This window comes from Periophthalmus magnuspinnatus, chromosome 20 (assembly GCF_009829125.3).
Source record: "Periophthalmus magnuspinnatus isolate fPerMag1 chromosome 20, fPerMag1.2.pri, whole genome shotgun sequence".
Taxonomy (NCBI): domain Eukaryota; kingdom Metazoa; phylum Chordata; class Actinopteri; order Gobiiformes; family Gobiidae; genus Periophthalmus; species Periophthalmus magnuspinnatus.
Window position 1 is genome coordinate 13,773,570 of NC_047145.1, and position 22,063 is coordinate 13,795,632.

The following is a 22,063-nucleotide window of genomic DNA, read 5'->3' on the forward strand; positions in this document are numbered from 1 at the left end:
ATTACTACACATGACTGTCCTTCACTTCATATAGTAGTCTATATTAATAATAAGACATGACTTTGTTTTTAACCTACTTATTAATACTATGAATGCTGTTACTGTAAATACTGCTTTTTTTTTTTGTCCTGAATCATGATTTATGATCACTTCATTTTAACATTGTTCCAACTGTTAATTACTCTTGTGATTGATCTGTAATATATTTTTGATATTAAAGCAAAATACAATACATGTTGTGTTTTGCCTAACTTAACTGAGGTCTTCGGTGCACAGCTTGTCACTTTCTGAAAAAAGTAAATGTTAGAAAAGTTGTTTTAAAATTCGCATCCTATGCTCCTTAATTGGCATATAGAACAAAAGCAAGTCCTAAACCTTATATATGTAAAATGTAGTCCTTGGAGTAGGCTTGGACAACTTTTTTATGTTTTATGATTACATTATAACAGATTTAAAAGAAAAAAAAAACACAATACACATTTTGTTTTGCTTCATAATTTTTCAAATGTTTTTTTTATTTGGAAATATTCAATGTTTTTATTATTTTATCACAGATAAAACATTAGATGCTACAATTACAACTGTAATTGATATAAAGAGCAGATTATGGCAAATTCACATAGAATGCCAGCCCATCTTCACATTAAGAAAGGGAGGACTGATAATGAGTCCCAGAGTACGATTTTTTTTAGTGCCCAGTATTTTTACAATAAAAATGTCTATATGCATATATATATTCTCTCTTGATAAATTGCACATCAAAGCCCTGACCCTATGACAGTCATCCCACAACAGAATGTGTCCTGTGCAGAGCTGACCCCTGGTGCATGAACAAGGTACTACAAAAGAGTTACTACTTTTTAAAAACTTTGACTAATAATTCAAGTAATCAAACCATTTCTTCTTATAGCATCCAAATAAGAACATGTAAAGGCCAAATATTGCTATGGGCTGATCAGAGGTCCAAAGAGGAGACAGGAGCACATCGTCAGCTTTTCACTGGAAGTGCACTGTTTGCTATTGCAGTAAAAATGTGTTTGATATTTGTTTGAAGTTCATAATCCAATAACAAGACCACAAATAAACTTCCTGTGCTACAGACAGCTCTCAGACAGACTGTGTTTATTGAAAGAAAAATACCAAACACTGTCTAGACATTGTTCTTTAGCTGCCTTCATCACAGCATGTAAAATTAACTATATTTTCTTTTGTAAAAATTGTTCTATTTTCTGGATCAGACAAATCTAAAGTGATCTCCAAGACCAACATTGTAATCAACCGTTCAGCCCACTTGGCCTAAGCTGTGCCCCTCGTGCTACGTCTACCTTTATTTAGACATTATTTAGATTCAGTTTGATTTTAAGGATGTTCTACCGGTGATCCAAAAATGGTGCAAAGTGTTGCGAATTTCACAGAGGCCACTTCCCCTCGGACAGAGGATGTTCCCAGCCAATCTTTCATGGATGGAGCAAACAGGAGCTGGGTCTGGGAGGAAGTGCAGACAGGTGCTCTGCAGACATCTCTAAGATCTGCAAAAAGAAACAAAACAGGACACATAATGGACTACATTTGTCAAGAGAACTCAATGGATCATAGTGACATGATATTATCTTATGTGCATCATGTTGAACATATCACTCTGCAAAACTAACTACATTATTATATTGTTTTATGTAAGAAATGATAGTGGTAAAAATATGATTCATAATTTATTTATTTTCTTGCATTAAAATTGTTTTGTGCCTTTTATTATTTACACATAATAACCAATTTCACTTAAGACTGATAAATGCTGAAAAAAAAAAAATTCTAGTAACACAATGTAATGTTTACTTTTATACTTCTTTTGATCAGCAGCTATATTACTGTATTACATAATTTAGTCACTACAGTATATTAGCTTATTGATTCAAACTCCTACCTCAAAATTGTCCTTCCAATTGGTGATATGAAAATGTTCAAAAGGGAAGCTGTTGCTGCTGTAGTCTGGTCCCGAAAAACGGTCCCGAATGCCACACAGATCAAGGCTAGAACCTAGTCCGTGACACAAATGTCCCTGCAGCAGCACATGTTGGCCCCATCACCGCTCCTGTTGGAAACACTCTAGTTTGGTATATGTTCTATGTATGTATGTGTGTGTATGTGTGTGTGTGTGTGTGTATATGTGTATATATGTTATATACACATACATATATGTGTGCGTATGCGTGTGTGTGTAGATGATAGATGTTTTAACGTAGAACTAGTTAGAAAACCTAACACAGTACTAGTTTAGTTTAGTCTCAATTAGGAGTACTGGCCACAGAGGGATTCCGAGTATCCATTTTCCAAATACAAAGCAAAAAAGTGATTTTACCATCCAGCAGCAATGTAAAGGCAATGCTAATGAAAAGCCACAGAATCATTGTCACCTTGTGGAAGTGCTATAAAGATCATTATTAATAATCTTTGTGATTTTAAACACATCGAGATACATCCTAGCAGCATTAAAATTAAGACTACCAGTTTATTAGTGTCTCTCTTTTTTTTTTTCAAATGTGCCAAGGAAAACAGTGGAATGAGTCAGAGTATGGAGAGGAGATTGTAACTATATATAGGCTAGTGGGAGCACAACTGGATGGCGCTGGTGGAGCTGGTAGTGTGACAGGCTGAGACCATAAAAGACGTCAGTCAGGCCAGAGAGGGACAGCATATGGCCGGGATTATGAGTGCGGAGACAAAGGACACACCCTCTCCTGCAGCTGTCCTGTGGGCTGCACCACAATCTCCTATCAATGACTTAATCAGGTTCACTGCGTACCTTCAAGTCCTCTGAGGCTTCAACTGGACTGGGGTCTTCAGTGCTTGTCCCGTTCTGAAAAAAGTAAATGGTAGAAATACTGTTGTAAAATTTGTTTTACTCAACTAACCTTTGCACCCTTATAGTCTCCCATTGCCATAGCTTATTAAGAAAGCATGTCCTAAACCCTGCATATCATGTAGCATATGCAAGCAGTTGTCAACTTTTCTCAAAACTTCATAAAGTTAAATATAGTCCTTCAGTAGTAATTACATGATAATATGAATGGTCAGTGTCTTGTTGGATTCTGTAATATGGAATGCAACATTTGAACATTGGAGTAACTTTCTCCATTGTCAGTACTGTAGAAAATGGGCACATTATTTGCCTTAATTTTATTTATTTTTATTTATCTTTGTGGGCTATTAACATTAAGCTAATAAGTATAGTATATATTGAGTATTGACATGATGTGAATGCGCTATAACATTCACATTATTACATAAGCTGTGTGCTCCTGTAAACTTGCTATCCGTGGTTCACTGTATAAATCAAACTAATTGGCGCTAATCGTTTGCACCTGGGGCCCGAGGCTACAGGTGAGCTTAGCGCGCTAATGGAAGAGCCTATGGAAGTGTAGCCTTTGTCTATTCACCCAGAGTGCAGACTAAGTTTACGGAGTCAAATTATGTCAAGCTAAACCTAACTCACCTTGGTGCTGCCAGTCTCAGGTAAAACTAAAAGTTTAGAAAGCTGCTGGAGAAGAAAGCTATTTAAAAACGCCAAGACCGAATGCTGACGCTGCGTGCAAAGAGGCCTGCTGACTGTTGTCTTCTCTTGCTGAAAAGAATTGTTCGCAAACTGCCGCATATAATTTAAGTGATATTAAGTGAATTACACAAATATCAAAAAGAGCAGCCTATAAATGTAGGCTTCTAACAAGGTGCTATTAGACCCTAATATTATTTAGCCTACAAAATCAAATTAAGGACACTGCTCATGATGCAAAACAGACTGAAAGACATGGCCCCTGCCATCAAGCCTGCAGACCTACTTCATGTTTATTATAGGCTATGGCTTATTGCTGGGTTTTAGACACGCTATAGACCAATAATATTTGGACTGACACAGATGGGGGATGGTGGGGGGCAGCTAAATAAATAAGGTTAAAAACAAATCTTAAAATATAGCTGATTTAAACACAAAATGATCAAAATTAGCTTACACTACAACTTTAAATTTTCCCTCTTCTTCCATTAGGCCTGCTCAAATCTTGGTTAAATCTTTCCCCAGTCGCTTTCTGTGTGCTTAGATAAAACCTTAGATTGTCTGTATGTGCTCTTCTTACTTAAAGTCCATCACATTAGCATGCAACAGAGATAGGATCATGTCCCACACAGCAGGGGTCCATACAGGTGACCCCCACCCACTGCTCCAGAGCCTTGGGACTACAGCCTGAGCTCTTGTTATACTCCCATTAGCTGGTTGGGGGTGGAGGGGCACAGACTTCATCTAAACACATTCACACCAATCACACTGGATTCTGCCACACGACCTGTAGGGACCGCAGGGTACGTGGCGGGTGAAACGCTCAGGCCACCTAATGATCAGACACAAAGATGACATCACCGTAAGAGTGTGGGAAGGTCCTGCACTATTTACCTCCACTACTTTGACAAAACAATCATGTATGAAGGTGTATATGGGGAATGTTTCCTGTGGCACGCTAAATGTGGACATGAGGTCACTGTGATTGACCCAGAAGAAGCACCTCTTCCTTTTAAAATAGGAAAAAGTCTATTTATAAAACGGGAATCTCTAAAAGCATATCACTTATTGTTCACATTTGGTGGGGTCTCATATATTTTGAACATTAAAGTAGTCCAAGGGACAGCAGACATAAAAATGATGTCCTCACTTTTGTAATGTAACTAACATTTGACAAAATGTTAAAAGAATGTTGCTGTTCAGAGAAATTACAGAGAATTGTAATTGTAGTTCTATTAATCAGAAAAGATCAAATCCTGTATGAGCAGGATGTCCGGAACATAAACTGCCCTCTCACACAGTGAAAACATGGCGCCATGAGTAACACAGGCAGATTACACTTTTGTTCTGAGGAAGTTAAGAATGGGACAGGTGACGATACTATTAAAGTATGAAATCCATTAATTTAAGTACAATTTTCCGTAGAGAAGAAAATGCTTTAACTTTAAACTCTTTCAACTTTGAACAAGTGACCTTTGAAAACATAAATATTGAAAATGAAAATTAAATAGTAAAATTAAAGAAAGTAAGTAAGTAAGATGATGTGAAACAATAGTCACAAATAAGATCAATTTTTGAAATTTATTTCACAAAAGTGCAAAAGTATAAAAAACATTTCATATATACATACAATTAAAATAGTGACTGTACATTAGCTATTATCATAAATCATGTCCCTGCTTAAAAGATTAAAACTATTCAGTTCCAAAATGTCTTATGGCTGTTTGGCATACATCAAGCTACACCAGTCTTGTCCAAAGCTTCATGGAAAATCTGAGTGGCCTTCTGTGGAACTGGTAAGAAAACAATAACAAAAATAAAGAGATATTTTTGTTCAAATGCAGCTACAGAGATTTGAGGTCAGATCAAGTGTCCGTGCGGCAGGCTGCGGAGGTTAGGAGTTGTTGTAGCTACAGTAATACACAGCTGTGGTGGCGTCTGACAGCACTGATGATGTGAGGCTCTCTGGTCCTTGCATTCCAGAGTCGTGTGGCGCGTAGGGCAGGCCTGTCATGTCTGCACGTGCCGCCACAGACGAGCTCAAGTACTGCTCAAACTCACTGCGGTCCACCTCCGACAGCAGCTCCGAGTGGGGCATGTGCTCCACTGTCTCGGCCGAGTGGGGGTCTGGAGGGGGTGAGAGCTGCCCTGCTGCTGGGTGCCGTTTATGGTGGCTAGGCTGACTGTAATACATGGCCAAAGGGTTGGGGCATCCCATGTAAGAAGGGGGAAGGGCCGTGGGTGCAGGGGGCTGTGGAGGTTGCTCCTGACCTGAGGCGTGTCGGGGAAAGTTAGGGTTTGGGTGGTGGGTTGAGAGAGGGTCCTGTGGCTGGTACTCGGGCCCCTGGGAGTGGTAGGGATATGGCATCATGTGGCAGTCCTCCTGGGAGTGTGGAGGGAAGAACATGGAGTCAGGTTCGACAGCGTCCAGTGGAGATGTATCCGGAGTTGGGAGGCTGTAACTTTCGTAGGACTGAGTGTCCCGGTAGTGGCCCATGGGCTGAGGGGGGAGCTGGAAGTTGTGCTCGTGGTAGCCCAGACCGAGCGCCTCCACACAGACTCGGCCGTCCCCTGACAGGCCCTGGTGCTCTGGGGGGCCGTGCACCAGGAAGCCTGACTCCAGCCTCTTAATCCTCTTGACCTGTTTCCGCCTGCGTGGCCGGTACTTGTAGTTGGGGTGATCCTGCATGTGCTGCACCCTCAAGCGCTCGGCCTCCTCCACAAATGGCTGCTTCTCTGTCACAGGAAGGGCCTTCCACGACTTCCCTGTGGAGTCAAAAGAAAAGTGCGCATCAGTACGCCAGCCAATACTTGACAGTGGATCAGGTCGGCTGATGCTCACTAAAATAGCCTATTGCCTTGTAGGGAGATTAGATAGGTTTTTTTATTCATCTCTGTAACTTTACATATCTGTTTTGCTGATCATTAATTACAATGTTACTACTGTGGTATAGGCCTAAGGACAGATCAGATTTAGGGTGAATTAAGAGCCTAGACTAAAGTTCATTTATAGTTTCATGACCAGCCTAAATATGTTTGTAATACCATAACAGCAAAAAATAATATAGTCTATATAAAGATATGCTTACCCAACATTTTGCTGAGCTCCGCGTTGTGCAGGTCTGGGTTTTGCTGCGCCAATCTCTTCCGCTCATCCTTGGCCCAGACCATGAACGCATTCATAGGCCTCCGGATCCGGGGCTCGCTCTTCCCCCGGTTCTGAGTGCTTGAGGCTGCTGCGCACGGCTCGTTTTTTACTTTGGCGTCCCCGAGAGGACTGAGAGGATCAGCCCACTGACAGTGTCCCATTCCAGGCATCATGACTGACATCGCACACCTTGCCTGGGTTTGATCGTCGCTGGCGTAACCCGCATCGGGACTGCTCATCTCTGTCCAGCAGCTGTTGGTTTTGGACAGCCTACGTCTCTACTGCGCGCTTCTCTGGACACGTGTTCAGCGCAAGTATCAGTGAAAGTTCTCCTTGTTTTCAAAGTAGAATGAAACGAACTGACTCACATCCATCAGCCACTTGTAGGAGGTTGGGGGCAGAGAGATGCAGAATGAATACTCGCGGCTGTGTCTCGATGTTGGTGCGCTATAAACTCACTGGGAGCCAATCAGAGCGCAGGGGGAGTTCCCACTACCGCAAAGGTGTAAAAAGTTTGGCCATAGCCCGCCTTCGACCCTTGTTTGTGGCGACGAGACCTTCTGAGGACACATGCTGTGAGATGTAAGTGATTTATTGCTCACACACAGCGTCAAAGTGCAAAAAAGTACATAAATAAATAAATAAAATGAATCGTATGAGTTAAAAAAAATGAAAACGCACGATATATGTTGTAAACTTAATTTATATGAAGCCTACTTTTCTACTTCCTTGGGTTGATCACTGAGTTGTGTATTCTGCTTTGTAGTGATGACTAGAGTGTGTATTGGGCTTTTACTGATGTTCAGCTTTTGAATTAGCTGTGCGCGTAAGGTAAGTGGCCTGTCAGTTTTCAGTTTTACACATGGTCGTCTACTGCTCAACGTCTGCCTTTGATTTTAGTATAATGAGTTCTTCTGGACAAAGGAGCTTTAATGGAAGAATTGCCAAGTTAAATCAACGAAATGAAACCATGAAAGCGTAAATAAACACATCCAAACCACATAAGCTACTGGTACTGGTGGGCGCTGGTTTCTCTGACAAGACTCACAGGGCACAAACTATCACAAGACCAAAAACTATGGATTTAGTTTAAGTTGGTCAGGTGTGTGCACTCGTACATCTATAATACATCAATAGCCTAATAGGGCCTGCATCAAAAGTTCAAACTACAGTTGAAGTGACAAATTAAAAACTGACTCCATCTATAAAACATTTGAACATTTGAATTTAAACTTTGATTTCACAGAGAAGTCATTTCATAACTTTACACTATTTTTTATTGTTTCTCATTTTAATTATAATTTATTTATTGTTATATTTCCATTCATTTCTATGTTAAATGTTAGCCATTTTATCAAATATTTCATAGTATTATGCCAACTTAGACTTCAAACTCAGTTTTTTGTATTTTTTCATGCAATTTTTTTAAGAATACAGTATGAGCTTGAGCGTGAAATGTTTTACAAGAATAAATATTGTTTAGTATTTTGACTATTGTTTAGTCAAAATATTTCAGAAAAAAAAAAAAAAATTGTAGATTTGCTGAAATGGTCGATGATTCTAATGGTCAAAAGGTCCTTGTTGAGTCTCTACACGACTAAAGTGCCTATGGTAAATGTGAACTGTGCACCATAAAACATCATGTGTTTATGGTAGTGAATGAAGTCTCTGTTTATGGTCAGAAATCCAAATATGTGGGACTCTTATCAGAGGCAGCAGACCTGAACCTGTCAGCTCCATCTTTTCTCCGCATGGATCACTCTGCAGTTTGACCACTACTTTATTTTGACATGTCTAAAAGGGCTGACAGAAATATAGGAAAGCCCTAAGTACCCTCCGGGACGCCAGTGGACACCCTTGTGGGGCTGGAGCCAGAGGGGTGAATGGAGGTCCGGGCCAAGATAGGACAGGATCTGGACTATAATACTGTCATCATGTTTCACAGCCGATGACCTGATACGGTTTTCCCTTCTCTCCTGTGTGAGGTTTAGCGAGCCCTGGCCACCACTGTCTCTGTCTTGCTGCAATGTGGGAACTTGAATCCTGGCTTTTGATGGAAGAAGTCATAAAGTCTGGAGTCTTGGCCACATTTCCGCTGCAAGGTGAGGTGCAGAGTGGGCCCAGAGGAGGGGAGGAGGTGACAGGCTAATACCCCCTCCCCTCCGGCCTGTCCCTCCAGCAGGACCCCCGCCCCGTGCCTGGGGAGTCTGGAGCTGGGTGGGGGCCCGAGCTCTCGACGCCAGCCTGTGGACTCGGCGCTCAGGGAGAGGTCACTGGGCTTGCTTACACAATGGCATTATCTCAGTTCCAGCCACGGCTACTGCAGCGGTGAGCACTTCCTGTCCCTCTGCGAGCACTTCCTGTCCTTGGCGCAGCAGCACAGAGTGTCCGCCTTGTGCGAGCCAGTGGAGAAAGGCTGCGTGGCTGTGGGCCGCCAGTCTCACTGTAGAAACAAACGTCTGTGGGTGGCTTTCTTGGGAATAGCACAATGCGTTGGCTGGCTCCTTTGTGCCGAGCTGTGAGGCGCTGGTGTTAGTTTAAATCACAAGGACGGAAGGCATATATATGTTAGCACTGGCCGCCGCTCGCACAGGCCTCTCTGAATGTGGGGGCTTGGGCTGACACAGCCATACAAGGGCCAAGTGTGCAAGTTCAAACAATATACTAATTATGCCTTCACCGACAAGTGCTCACTGTGCAGACATGTCACACAACCACTTGCAAATTAGATCATACAAGCTGCCTTTTTCAAAATTGCTTTGATTGATAAATTGAATTTTTTTTTTTTGTTTTGTTTATTGTCTTCATTTCAATTGGTCAATCAATATCACTATATTTGTCCCCAAGGGGCAATTTAAGCACATTGACCAGTAAACCACAATAATAATAGAAGCTCAAAGAGATTAGGATCATCAGATCCAGTGTCAGGTAGGCCTGTCACGATAATTACTATCTCAGCTTATCGTTCAATACTTGACAGACGGGACAGTACTTTTTGGGGGTCAGTATTTATTGTGGGTACTTTTTCTTTGTACTAGTGGGAAAAATTTAGTTATTCCTCTATACTAGGATGAGATTTGAGCTGTAGAAGGTTGAATTATGAATTTGTATGACTCATTACAGAGGCAAATTAACTTCTTAAGTGTTGCATTCTGTTATGTTTTTATTGCAGCTCATGTTTTTATCAATATTGTACATTTAGAATACTTTTTGGGCACACTTTTGCTTTATGTTTCAATATTATCTTTTATCGTCTATATTTACTAAAGCAATATATCGCACTTGAAAATGTGTGACACACCTAGTGTTAGGGTCATCAGATCCAGTGTTCAGTTCATTTATATGGGCACATTATGTGTTTCTGATATTTTATGCACAGAAGGGTAAGAGGAAGTAAATACATGTGTATTCCTAACCCCTGTTACAAACATTTACAGAAATCTTTTTCTAGTCCAAGTTGAGGTTTATTACATTTAATCATCTACACTGTTAATTATTATTTGTCAATAGTTGAGCATTTTCACCTCACCATATTTAGAAACAGAGCCACGGTAGTGATAATTTATGCATGCTACATAAACAGTGCAGTTATGGCATTTGATTCCCTTTTTTAACTCTCATATGTTTAAATATAGCAACTCTTCATTTCATCACTTAAATTACTCCATAACTTGACCAGCTAGTGATACACATTTAGTGCAAAAAGGCTGTTTTGTAAAGTTCTGTTTGTTCCTTAGTTTGTATTTTTCTTCCTCATCATTAAAGATTGTTTGGCTATTATATCTCATTTACCTTTTTGTTTATTTTTTATTAAACCAACAATGCCTGTAAGTCAGATTATGATTATTTAAGTTGCAACATTGTAATTCACGATGGATTTATTTCCTGATTTCCATTTATAACTATAGGCTAAAGTATTTATAAATGCAAATATAAAACTGTACACAATCATACATGAACTAGTGGCATATGAAGTTGAAATAGTAATACTGTATCAGATAGATTCTTGATCCAACCATATGACTTCCTCCAACACCTGCTCCGAGTGGGGGAAGTAGAGCGGCAGGATGGAGGGGGAGGGTCTCGTCAGGAGGAGAGAACATGAAGGTTAAAGCGGGAGTATATAACAGGTGTGCTGAGGAAAAGAAGAGAGGAACATCTCGTATGCCATTGATTCTGTAAATAGAAGTCGCACCTTCTCAAACAGCTTTTAATCCTATATTGTTACTGAGAAATTTAAATGATTTTCTTTTCTGCTCTGAGCTGTCAATCATAAAGCCCACTACAGAAAGTAGCTACACGTCACAACTTAGTCATAACAACTTTTTCTTGGTGAACCCAAAAATCACACCATACGGAGAATACAGATATGAGAGATCACTCATAGGTCAAGGTGGTCGGATTAGGTTTTAATATGGGATGTGAAAGTCTATGTTTTTTCCAAGATGGTTTAAATAAAGGATTTGAAATGACACAAAAATTAACAGTGTGAATACTGCCTAGGTTACATGTATCCACAGCTGCTTTAAAGTGTTTTTCGCTGCCCTAGGGGAATGCTGGGAAAGTTTCCTCGCCCGGGAGCACACACAACAAGGCGACGAAAAGGACAGCAGAGGGATGCAGTGTGCTGTGGACACAGAGGAAGCCTGTCTCCTCTCTCCTCTCATTGTTCTGAGGCGTTAATCTGTCAAGGATCTGCTGGCAATCAGGTGGGAATCTGGGTTGTGTAAATGCACTGGGACATTGTAATATTCTTGACCCCATACCCCTCAACGGCACCATCCCGACCCTGATAAACTGATGAGGCCAGTGATAAAGTGATTCCATGTTTGTTTGGGATTCACAGTTTAGAGATGAGCACATCCGTCTTGTCTAGTTGCAGCAGAATGCTTCCAAGACAAATCTTAAATATGCTTTAAGTCATGCTAGCAGCAGGATGTTTAGAGAGGTCTTACCACAACTTCAGGTGACCCCAGGGTGCGAGCCATGCCAGGGGTCAGCCAACAATAAAACGGAAGCAACCAGTAAAATAATCAGTGGTTTTCCTGAGAACATCGTAGTGCCTGAGCTACACAGACACTCTGACAAGGCGAGGGTTTATATTTTATGCTTGATATTTTCATTGTCACATAGACTCACATTAAGTATTTCATTGTGCAAAAAATAATTAACATTTACCTACAATTAAAGATTTAAATAGGATGAGTATCAAAATCACTAAGTATTGGCTCATAATAACAGTATGAAACGTAGAGCTAACTGTATATTTGACACAAAAATATTTATTTGCATTATGTGTCTTGTCGTGTAGGTCTAGGAAAAATAAACCTCCATTTGCTTTAGCTAGCCTATTTTTTTTTTACTTACTAGTCTGACAAAACTGTTGCCTTTAGTAGGCCTTATATTTCACCTTGTCAGCAATAACTTGGCCTCTGCGCTGAGGCCATCTTCACTCATTGTTTACATCTTTATCTAATTCCTTACTCCTTTATATAGCACATTTGATTGACAGGCTGAGAAGGAAAGCACCCACCCAGCTGAGGAGTCACCTCACGAGACAGTGGTCGTTCATATCTGCACCTCTCACCGGCCCGGCCCTCATAGTCCCCTGCGGTCAGCCGCACATTGTCCTGCCCAGGGCTAATTAAGAGCAGTGTTTATCATTTTTATGACTTTATCCATGTAGACAGAGGTATGGTGGGCTTCCTGTTCTCCTGGCTCTCCTGTCAGACCCATCGCATTATTAGGGTCAGCCTCCGATCCCATCGCACTGGGCATTGTTTTCTCTGCTGCTATGACCATTCCCAAACTGATAAGACTTGTCTATTTATGGGCCTGGCTATTTTTTCACCAAGAGATTTACCCTTGACACATGAGCTTAGAATAACCTCTTTTATTTTAAAGAAAAGAATAAATGGAAGGTCAGAAAATAGCAGAAAGCAACAAGATCTATTTCTCAAGTAATTTTGGACATATTTAAATGAATTTTCAGCTATTTTAGAAGTGGGGTTTAAACACAACACAACTTTTGTTTATTCTACATTGGAGAGAACAGTGTTAACTTAAAACATCCAATGGTGTTGGAACAGCTAGTAATATGTTTTGTCGTATATGTGGTCAATAAAATGTGTAATACTTGAGTACTCATAGTTTGTAATGGTACTTTTTTATACTTAAGATCACTTTTTCCCAAAATGTTAAAACTATCATTTTAATTCTTACATAAAATTGGCTGCAAGATTGACACGTTCACACTAGATTTCAACTGAAAAACCTTATAGACTATTAAGCCTTTAACAAATGATTATATTCAAACGGGGTCATTGTTTTCGTGCCAAGTTCCAGCCACATAAATACACAACTTTACTTGACCTACATTTGACCCAAAGACCTCAAAGAAGTTCTCTAATCCATCTATTTTATAGCACCAGATCCATGAGTTGTGGTTATACTAAAAATATATCAAAATGTGCCAAAGTAGAGGGGAGTTAATCACTGATAACTAAAACTGAAGAGGATTTTGGGAGCCCTGAGGACAGACAGTGTGCTCTTTGTATGTGACAATCAGGATGTGAATTGATTTCTGATTTGGTCAAACACACGATGGGCCTTTCATGTTTAGCCTTTGCCACGAAGAGGTGCTGGAGCGGTGCTAAGAGGACGCCGCCATGTTGTCCTGAGGTGACCAGTGTCATGATCAATAGCCCCCGTGGTCAGTGGCATCAGGCCTAAGAAGAATTCGGATCAATATTGCCTGGTTAAGAATAGTTAACACCAGATAAGGCTAAGGTTATGGAGGCCTGAGCCAGGAGCTTCTCATCTGAGGTTAGATTATTAAAGTTATGATTGCAGTGGAATTTTTAGTGGCTTAGTTTCATTTTGCAATTTCAGTTGTGACTTTTGTAAATTACAGAAGAGATTTTCCATAACATACAGGTGGAAGTTCCTCATAGCAACTTCAACTTCTCATTTATTAGCGTATGTGAATACTGAAAACTGTTGTTCCAAATCATGTTCCCACTTTAGAGTGACATACAGCTGTAGTTACTGATGCCAAGAGAGTTTAAGTGTTGGTGCTCTGATGACTGGGCTCATACTGTCATGTTATGACGCCAGGTTCACCTAATGTTTGTCACACAGCTGTGGTTTAATGGAGGAAATGCTCTGTGTGTGGTTCCTCCATCTTGTTCCTTTTACACTAATGCTCCTAGTGATAGGAAGGACTACAGGACTGATCTTATGCAGTTGTATTTAATATTAGCCAGTTACATAGCAAGTAGAGTTTTTAACTCTGCCCCAAACTGCTGAGAACGATTTGGCTTACAACTTTTCATACAATTGTATGTTAAGTGTAGTAGCAAACCATGTCATAATAATTAAAGACTTTTTATTGATTAGATGTCTTTTGCCACATGTGTTCAAGAGGACCCTATCATTGTCTTATCTGTCATATCTAACATGCCTAACTTCATTCAACTTCAAGGGGGTGCAGTATTTGAGTGTCTGAGTTCAGCTGATGGAGATTATCTCAGTTCATTTACACACAATGAGGATCAGAGTATGTACTCAGCCCTCCCTAGTTGAAGGTGCACTGAGGAGCACTGTAGATTTGAAAGGAATGTCTGAGCTCTGGAAGGTTGTATATGTTATTTGCTAAGTGATTTAAATTGCATTTATACACATCACTTGCAATAAGAATCAGTTTCTTTTGAACATTTGAACTTGTAGTCGCAAATTAGCCACTGGAGTCAGCTGATACCATATGATAACATGGGAAAACCGATGAGGAAACTGAGGGAAAGTCCCAGTGATATAATCACTACATGTACACAAAGCCCACCACCATGTTCCTCACTATAGAGTAAGAAACAATGGTGATCCCAGGGGATGCATCCACAGCTCAAGTGTGCCACCTCTGATCGATGCCCATACACTTTGAAGTCTGCAGCACAGAGCTGGAGCTGAAGCAGGCAGGTCCCCGCTGTCTGGCCCTGCACCATGTAAAACATGCACTAGCACTGCAGGCTGTGGGCTCAGCCTTATCTGATGGCCTTGTGGCCTTACAATAACACAGGCTCTATCATGCCTCAGCAGAGCTCAATCTGACAGCACTGCCATACAACAACAACAAATAAAGGAGTAAGACATGCACCCAGTGTAACTGAAGAAGTGGGCCTGTGGATGGCATTAGCTGGGCTAAGTCAGCCCCCTGTACATCCTATGCACAGGTTTGTTTAGGGCTTATTTCACTGGGTCTCACATGACTAATAGTTTGGTCAGCCTTGGCCTAATGCACCTCCTTTTCTGGACCATAGAGCTTTGATTGAAGAGTAAATCACAGTAGATTTCCTCAGTGCAGGGGAAAGCCCCTCAGAGGAGAATGAGCTGATAATGTCCTGTGTGCCTACAGCTTCCTCTCAGATAAATAAATACATCAATAAAAACATGCCTGGACACTTCAGATGTGTAATTCCTCTACAGTGTGTGAAGTGCACATTGTTTATAGTAAATAAGTCATTAGCAGAGTGACAGAGCCGCTCCATGACACCCCCTGTGTCTCACGGACTCTGCCCCAGGTAGGACCCTGGGACACCCCATAAGGTAGACTTGGGGCAGGGGCAAGCTATACTCTGCCAAGACTGAGGCCGCCTCACGTTTTCAGGAGTGATAAGAGCCAGCAGGAAGCAGTGAGCGGGCAGGAAGGAAGAGTGGAGGTTTGAAGGAGAGGGGAGAGCCCTGCACCAGCACTGCAAGTGCACATTGCTTTAAATGGATCAGCACAATGTTCATGTTAGATATACATGTGTATCTGGGCAGGTGGAACGCCACCTGACCTAACCTCACAGTTACACATGTGAAGGTGTACCCTGGCAGTGAACAAAAAGCTATAGTCAGCAAATCAGTGAATACTGAGTTAAGTTTAACAGCTATATCTAAATACAGCTAGAAAAGAACTAAAACACTGCATTTTGCATTAGCGTCCGTCAAGTCTTTAGTTAATTATTGGAATTGGAATTAATTTACTCAGGTAAGGCTAAAACGATTTTAAGACTAATTTTACCCTGTTGGCTTAATTTCTTTCAAATACGTGCTTTTATCTTTGACTGTTCATTCAGGCTGTGGATCCTTCAGACTCAGTGTGCCCTCTTTTCAATCAGTGTGTTCATCTAAAATGGATTTCTCTATTTTGAGCTTTAATCCAGTGTCGAGATAATCTGTGTGTGCTGATAGGACGAGGCCAACCTCCTCGCACAATTACAGCATACGGCTGCAGCCACCTGTAAACCAGGCTCCAATAATACCCCTCTGAAAATGAATATGGACCTCAGAGCTCACTGTGTTGTCATGTAGGTCAGAGACAGGGAACAGTAAACATGGAGGGAAGACTATATGTAATCATACATTTACACAGGTATATGTTCAGTGTGATCGCTTTGTGAATGCGCAGTATGAACAGTTCAGGCTCTTGGAGTATAGAGGGGGCCCTCTACTGGAATCTATAGGTATTTCACAAGCTCTTGTTACTGAGTGGAATCAAATAGTCACTTTGTATTTCTATTTATCAAAATGCTTCAGTGTTTAATGTTTGGATGCTTTTACAATTGGAATTATTATTTTTTAAATTGTTGCTAGAAGACAACATTTAAATATGTGATCCCACTTTGGAGCGCAGACCGATGACTGACCGTTTATAGGTCTTATACCCATCTCCCCATATGTTTCCTCATTGTCCAGCCCAGGATATGTACAGTAGAATGTGCGTATGTTTCATTTACATTTACTGGTCTGACCTTTAGTGTAAGTGCTTCCTCAGTGCTGTGGTCAGAGCCACAGAGTCTAGCCTACACTGCCCTGTGAGAGCTTTTTCTTACAGCTCTATTACTGTAAGCTGCTATCAGCTATTGGGGTCCTCCCTGGCCGCACTAAGCAGTAAAAAAATATAACTCCATTGTATTCTGATGGCCTTACTGTCCTGCTCTCCCATGCTGAGTAAACGCTCACATACAATGGGAGGCCGGCGTGCCTTGTCATTCTTGATCTCACTCCTACTTCTTCTGAGTCCTCTGCCTGGGAAAGTGAAGGGAGCAGATGCTAATAAAGTTATGGTGCATATTCACATCTCCAATAAACTAAAATGTCTGGGATTACTCTTATGTTGGAAGTTGGTTGCACAATTTTATTGCTGTTATGATTTTGTTTAAAATTATTTAATTTGTCACTCAAATGAAATTGTCATCTCAGGTTGCAGAGCTGTGTGTAACTGTTCTGCTTAGTGTAGAAAACACAGGTGATGAAATTGTACATAAATACATTTTCTGTTGTGGGCAGACAGCATTATAGTTATGATTGATAGTACAGTCTAATAAATAGTTTTACTTGCTCAATCCAAAAAATTAACTGAAAGAAATTGAAAGTGTTACTGTATGTTAGTGGCCATCTCAGGCTGGTGGAGCTTCCTCTCTGGTTCTCCACAGGAAGGCTGCTGACAGCATGCCTGGACTCTGCGTTCTTTGCTGGGCAGAGATGGCGAGGCCGTGAGTGAGGAGTGGTACACTTGGAGGTCTCCTGGGAGAGCGTTATTTGGTGCGGGCGTCCTGTAATCACCGATGACACACACCAAGTGCTTTTCCAGATCGGCTTTCCTGTCACTCCAGCTGCAGCAAACACCGCGCACAGGAAGAATAACAGAGGCTGCTCCTGCTCAGGGAATGTGGCCTTTACAAACAGCACGGCTCTGCTCTGCTCACACTACAATAAGCTGCCACTCACACACACACACTGTTTATTATGAGGACCTGACAGGAACACAGCTCACACTTATTTTTACTCATGTTCTCAGCCCCTTTATGTCCTATACAAGGCTTTATTTTATTGTCATTTATTTCTATTAACAATCTCCATTCTTTAAGATACCATGAGACTACACTTATATTCACTTTAAAACATATTGGGCCCCTGTAAACACAGAGGGCCCTTTCTCACACACACAGAGGGTCACATATACACAGAGGGGCTCAGACACACAGAGGGTCACATACACACAGAGGGGCTCATACACACAGAGGGGCTCACGCTCAGAGGGTCACATACACACAGAGGGCCTCAGACACACAGAGGGTCACATACACACAGAGGGGCTCATACACACAGAGGGGCTCATACACATAGAGACGGTAATACACAGAGGGCCTCATACACGCAGAGGGGCTCACGCTCAGAGGGTCACATACACACAGAGGGCCTCATACACGCAGAGGGTCACATACACACAGAGGGCCTCATACACACAGAAGACCTCATACACACAGAGGGGCTCATACACACAGAGGGTCACATACACACAGAGGGTCACATACACACAGAGGGGCTCATACACGCAGGTCCATACACACACTTGCACCTGTTTTTAATGTTTTATATGGACTTGTATACTTGTTTGTTTTGTTGTTTTTTTGTTTCTGCTTGTATTTTATTTTCAACAGGGCACCCATGAAAAAGTGAGCCCAAGTGCCCTCATTGGGTTCCCCTGTATAAATAAAGATAAATAAATAAATAAAAAATGAATGAATGAATGATACAGGGCTCCTGCTGAGCTGTGAGGCCGACCCTGCTAAATCAGTCATCACAGACATTAAACTACACATGTCGTCACAAATTAGCGAGGGCCCCTGGCAGAACAGAGGACACAGCCAGGGCCCCAGATGACAGTGACATATCGGCTGTCAGGATTTTGCTGCACAATTTACCTGAAAATTCTACTAGTTTCAGGTGGTAGTAATAATAATGATAATGATTAGTTTACTATACCTTTTATGTTACAGTTTCCTATTAACCTTTGATGTTTTACTCAGTTCTTCCCCGCAGTAGCACTGAACAGGTGGAATCAACTGCACAACTTGTTTAGGTTGGATAATACTTTGTTTATCATGGACCAAGTTTTATGACAATTGCAATTCACTAGATTACTGACCTGCAATAATCATATTCAGTATTCAAGACATATTTTCATAGCTGTGTCAAGAATTGATAAACCGTTGTTTCTTGATTATGGTCTACTATCCAGGATCATTCACACACACATATCAAAAATAGTTACTCAGTTTAACAAGTAGCAATGCTGAAAAAAATCTCATGAACCTGACCAAATTTGAAAGTTTAAGAGTAATCTCAATCTGAGCATCAGTATAGAACCACTTTTTAGTAATTTTGTGCTAAAAATTACATTCTATTGTCAAAGTGTTTTTTTCCTCATTACAGTATCAAAATTGGTACTGAGCATTGAGTCTTTTCCTTATTAACAAATGAGTTTAAAATTGTAGTATTGTGACAACACTGCTAGCTATTACGGTAGTTTATTAGTTAGTAGTTAGTTAGTATAAACCAGCTTATTGATAAAACAAACCTTAACCTAAAACAAACCCAGCATATCCTATTTACATAAATCCTCCATGCGCTCCTTGTATCAGTGAATGATAATAATAGTATAATATTTTCTTGTATAAATGAGTGCAGACTTGAGCACTAACTTTGAAGACTGTGTTCTGTTTATCACTGTGAGTGTTTGTTGACAGGTGTTAGCGTCTCGGGCTGAGGGACTTTGATGGAGCAGGTCACACCCAGACGCTCTGTCCGTTACAGTAATCAGCCTGTCTGGTCGGGCCCCTGTCTGCAGAATGACAGCACTGACAGCACCAGCCATAGACTACAGGCTAAATTAAATAACACATAACTTACCCCGACTGCTTTGTGTCAGGCATAAACAATGAGCTAATGAGATCAGTGAGTTTAAAGCAGGGTCTGATATGAAATAGTTGGATGCTGTGTAACTTGTAAATTGATATTTCTATTTCCTTGCATTTTCTCATTTTAAAAAAAGCATATAAAAAGCATATTTCTGTATATCTTATGCATTACAGGAACTTTTAGATTTATCACATTTGATTTTGTTTTGTGCATACAAATCAATATATATTCTGTTACTGAATTTTATTGCCTTTATATTTTTTGATATTGTAATTGCTTGAAATATATGCTTAATTAATGTGGATAAAAGGATTCGATGATTAAACGCTGTATCTAAAATCCATGGCACAAATTCATTCAGGGTGTCTGAGATAGATAAGTCGATGGTTTGTATACAGAATATTTGGGTACCTCTCTTTAAAGGTGTGATAGTGTGAGCATACACAATGTGAAGGCCAGTGCAGAGCTGGTCTGATGAGGTTAAACAGGCCCAATTACAACTGACTGACTCATAATGAAGTGATCAGACAGACACATTCACTCAGCCACAAACAAGACCCATGGATGAGTTTATGGATATAGGTTTGGCTGCATATAAGGAAACCAGGTTGCACAGTTTATTGCAATGACATTGCAATTCTATTAATTCTCAACAGTTATATTCATTGGTTTCCTGGGGATAGGGTTCATTCCTAATTTAAAGGAATTTGTATATTTTGATTATTGTTATAACACTATTCAAATGCATATACTATATCTTTTGAATCCTTAAAATCAGGAAAGAATCTTTTTCCTGAAACTCACTGAAATGTCCTTTATAGATTGGTATTGAATGTTTTTGCTCCTGGGTAGGTTTTACCCTGAATTGTGATTTGAAAACAACATAATTATAGGGCTGCACAATACATTGCAATCAAATCAAAGTCTAAATTTGAGTTGGTGCAATCATCAAATCCCAAAGGCAAGTATTTAGATCATAGAATGCCCGCCATATAAAGGACAAAATGTACTGTCTTTAAAATAAAAATTGTGTTACTTGTAGTTTAAACCTCAACATGTTTTGAAATTCATGGGATACTTGTATTTGTTAATCAGTTCATATCAGTTCAGTTCATATCTCAAATTTGTAATACTGGAGTTGTTTACAATGTGCACTCTGAACATATTGCAACTCTAATCACAATTAGATGTTTTCAATAAATCATGTAGCCTGACATCCTAAATCAAATGTAATATTTGCCGGTAAAATTGCATTTACATTTTTCCCCTTCAAGCTGGAAATCCCTACTGGGAAACAGCCATATGTAGACAAAATGTAGCCTAACTATCAAGAAAAAGGTTCAGTTCCTCAACCAGCACATTTGAAAACCATATGACAGCTACCATTGTATTTGCTTGCTCTCTTATACACTTCTGCTGTGTTCCTTCCATCAGCAGCACAAGAAAGCCATTTAGTACCATGGGATTTACTGTTTGAAACGATCCTCAAATATTCCTTGTATTTCTCTAGGATGAGGACACTGCTGAGTATCTCCTTCAGGGCCTTTTCCTGCCTGAGTTTCCTCCTCTCTGCAGGATAATACACGGATGAGTACTATCTGTGGACAGCAGGCTCACTTCAGCCTAAACTGCTCCAGAACAGGAAATCATTGAGGATCCTCAGGCTGGAGGTAAGACAAGAGAGGTCTAATTTTGTCTCTCCAAATCTCAAGAATGTCACAAATGTAGGGCCCGATCTATTTTGGGCATCGCATAAAGTCAGCAGTTAGCGTGCCAGTGTTTGAATATGTAATCTGTAAAGCAGCAGGAATGTGTCTTCTCTATCCACTGTTTGACCTGCTCATACCGACCGCACCATCAAGTGTCACCGTGATAAGCGCAGGCATTCCTGGACCATTTGTGGAGAAATATCTACTCCGACAAATGTTACATAAATGTGTTTGAAAATGGATACAGTCAAAAGTATACAACTCAAAAATGTTCATGAGTTTGGAATGCCCAACTCCCACAAGAAGATGAGAGGTATGCTTTTTTTAATTCCATACTACAAAGGAACAGGCAATAATAAAAGAATATATATAAAACTTAAACTAATGTTAAAGCTTACTGACAACCTCATATCAGGCAAACATTTATCCATGTTGTATTGAAACTCCAAATACGCTTCCATTCCATACACACAGGAAGTTCTATAGAAACAAATATAGGGAGATAGGGAAATACAAAAAGAAATTTAAATTGCAGAATTTACAGCAAAACTGAATTTACATCATACCAATATGTTTACTTAAAGGTGCTCTTATGATTGCTACGGTCTTATTAACTTACACCAGCCTTGTTTCCTGGTTTGCAGATGATAAAAATGCATTTTGACTTTAAAGAAGACATACTGTGCTTGAGTCTGCTATATAATTATAATCTATGACACTCAAGGATCATTATGTCTTAATTTGGACATTTTAAATTGCATTGCAATTAAATTTAATCTAAAACGACTTAATAAAGGAAGCAAGTCCACTGACTTCCATGTTTGAAAACTGCAGCGGCCAATAAGAGCTGACATCGCTGTAAATGTCATCACAACAAAGTACCCCACAGTTGTCGGCACCTTCATTGGATAGCTG

General features: G+C 40.3%; 1 protein-coding gene across 1 annotated transcript; it reads right to left on the reverse strand.

Annotated features, from left to right (window-relative positions):
- Positions 1 to 5,111: 5,111 nt before the first annotated feature.
- Positions 5,112 to 7,119, reverse strand: sox17 (SRY-box transcription factor 17). Its single transcript, XM_033986101.2, has 2 exons — positions 6,637 to 7,119; positions 5,112 to 6,313 (listed from the first exon to the last, which is right to left on the reverse strand). The coding sequence occupies exons 1-2, from the start codon at positions 6,932 to 6,934 to the stop codon at positions 5,442 to 5,444; spliced, it is 1,170 nt and encodes a 389-aa protein (XP_033841992.1). The 5' UTR covers positions 6,935 to 7,119; the 3' UTR covers positions 5,112 to 5,441.
- Positions 7,120 to 22,063: the final 14,944 nt, after the last annotated feature.

Excerpts from the sequence above, each read along its gene's own strand:
- sox17 (XM_033986101.2), bottom strand. The coding sequence starts at position 6,934 with ATGAGCAGTCCCGATGCGGGTTACGCCAGCGACGATCAAACCCAGGCA. Across the intron at positions 6,314-6,636 it reads GGAGCTCAGCAAAATGTTGG|GGAAGTCGTGGAAGGCCCTT; the intron begins GTAAGCATATCT and ends TTGACTCCACAG.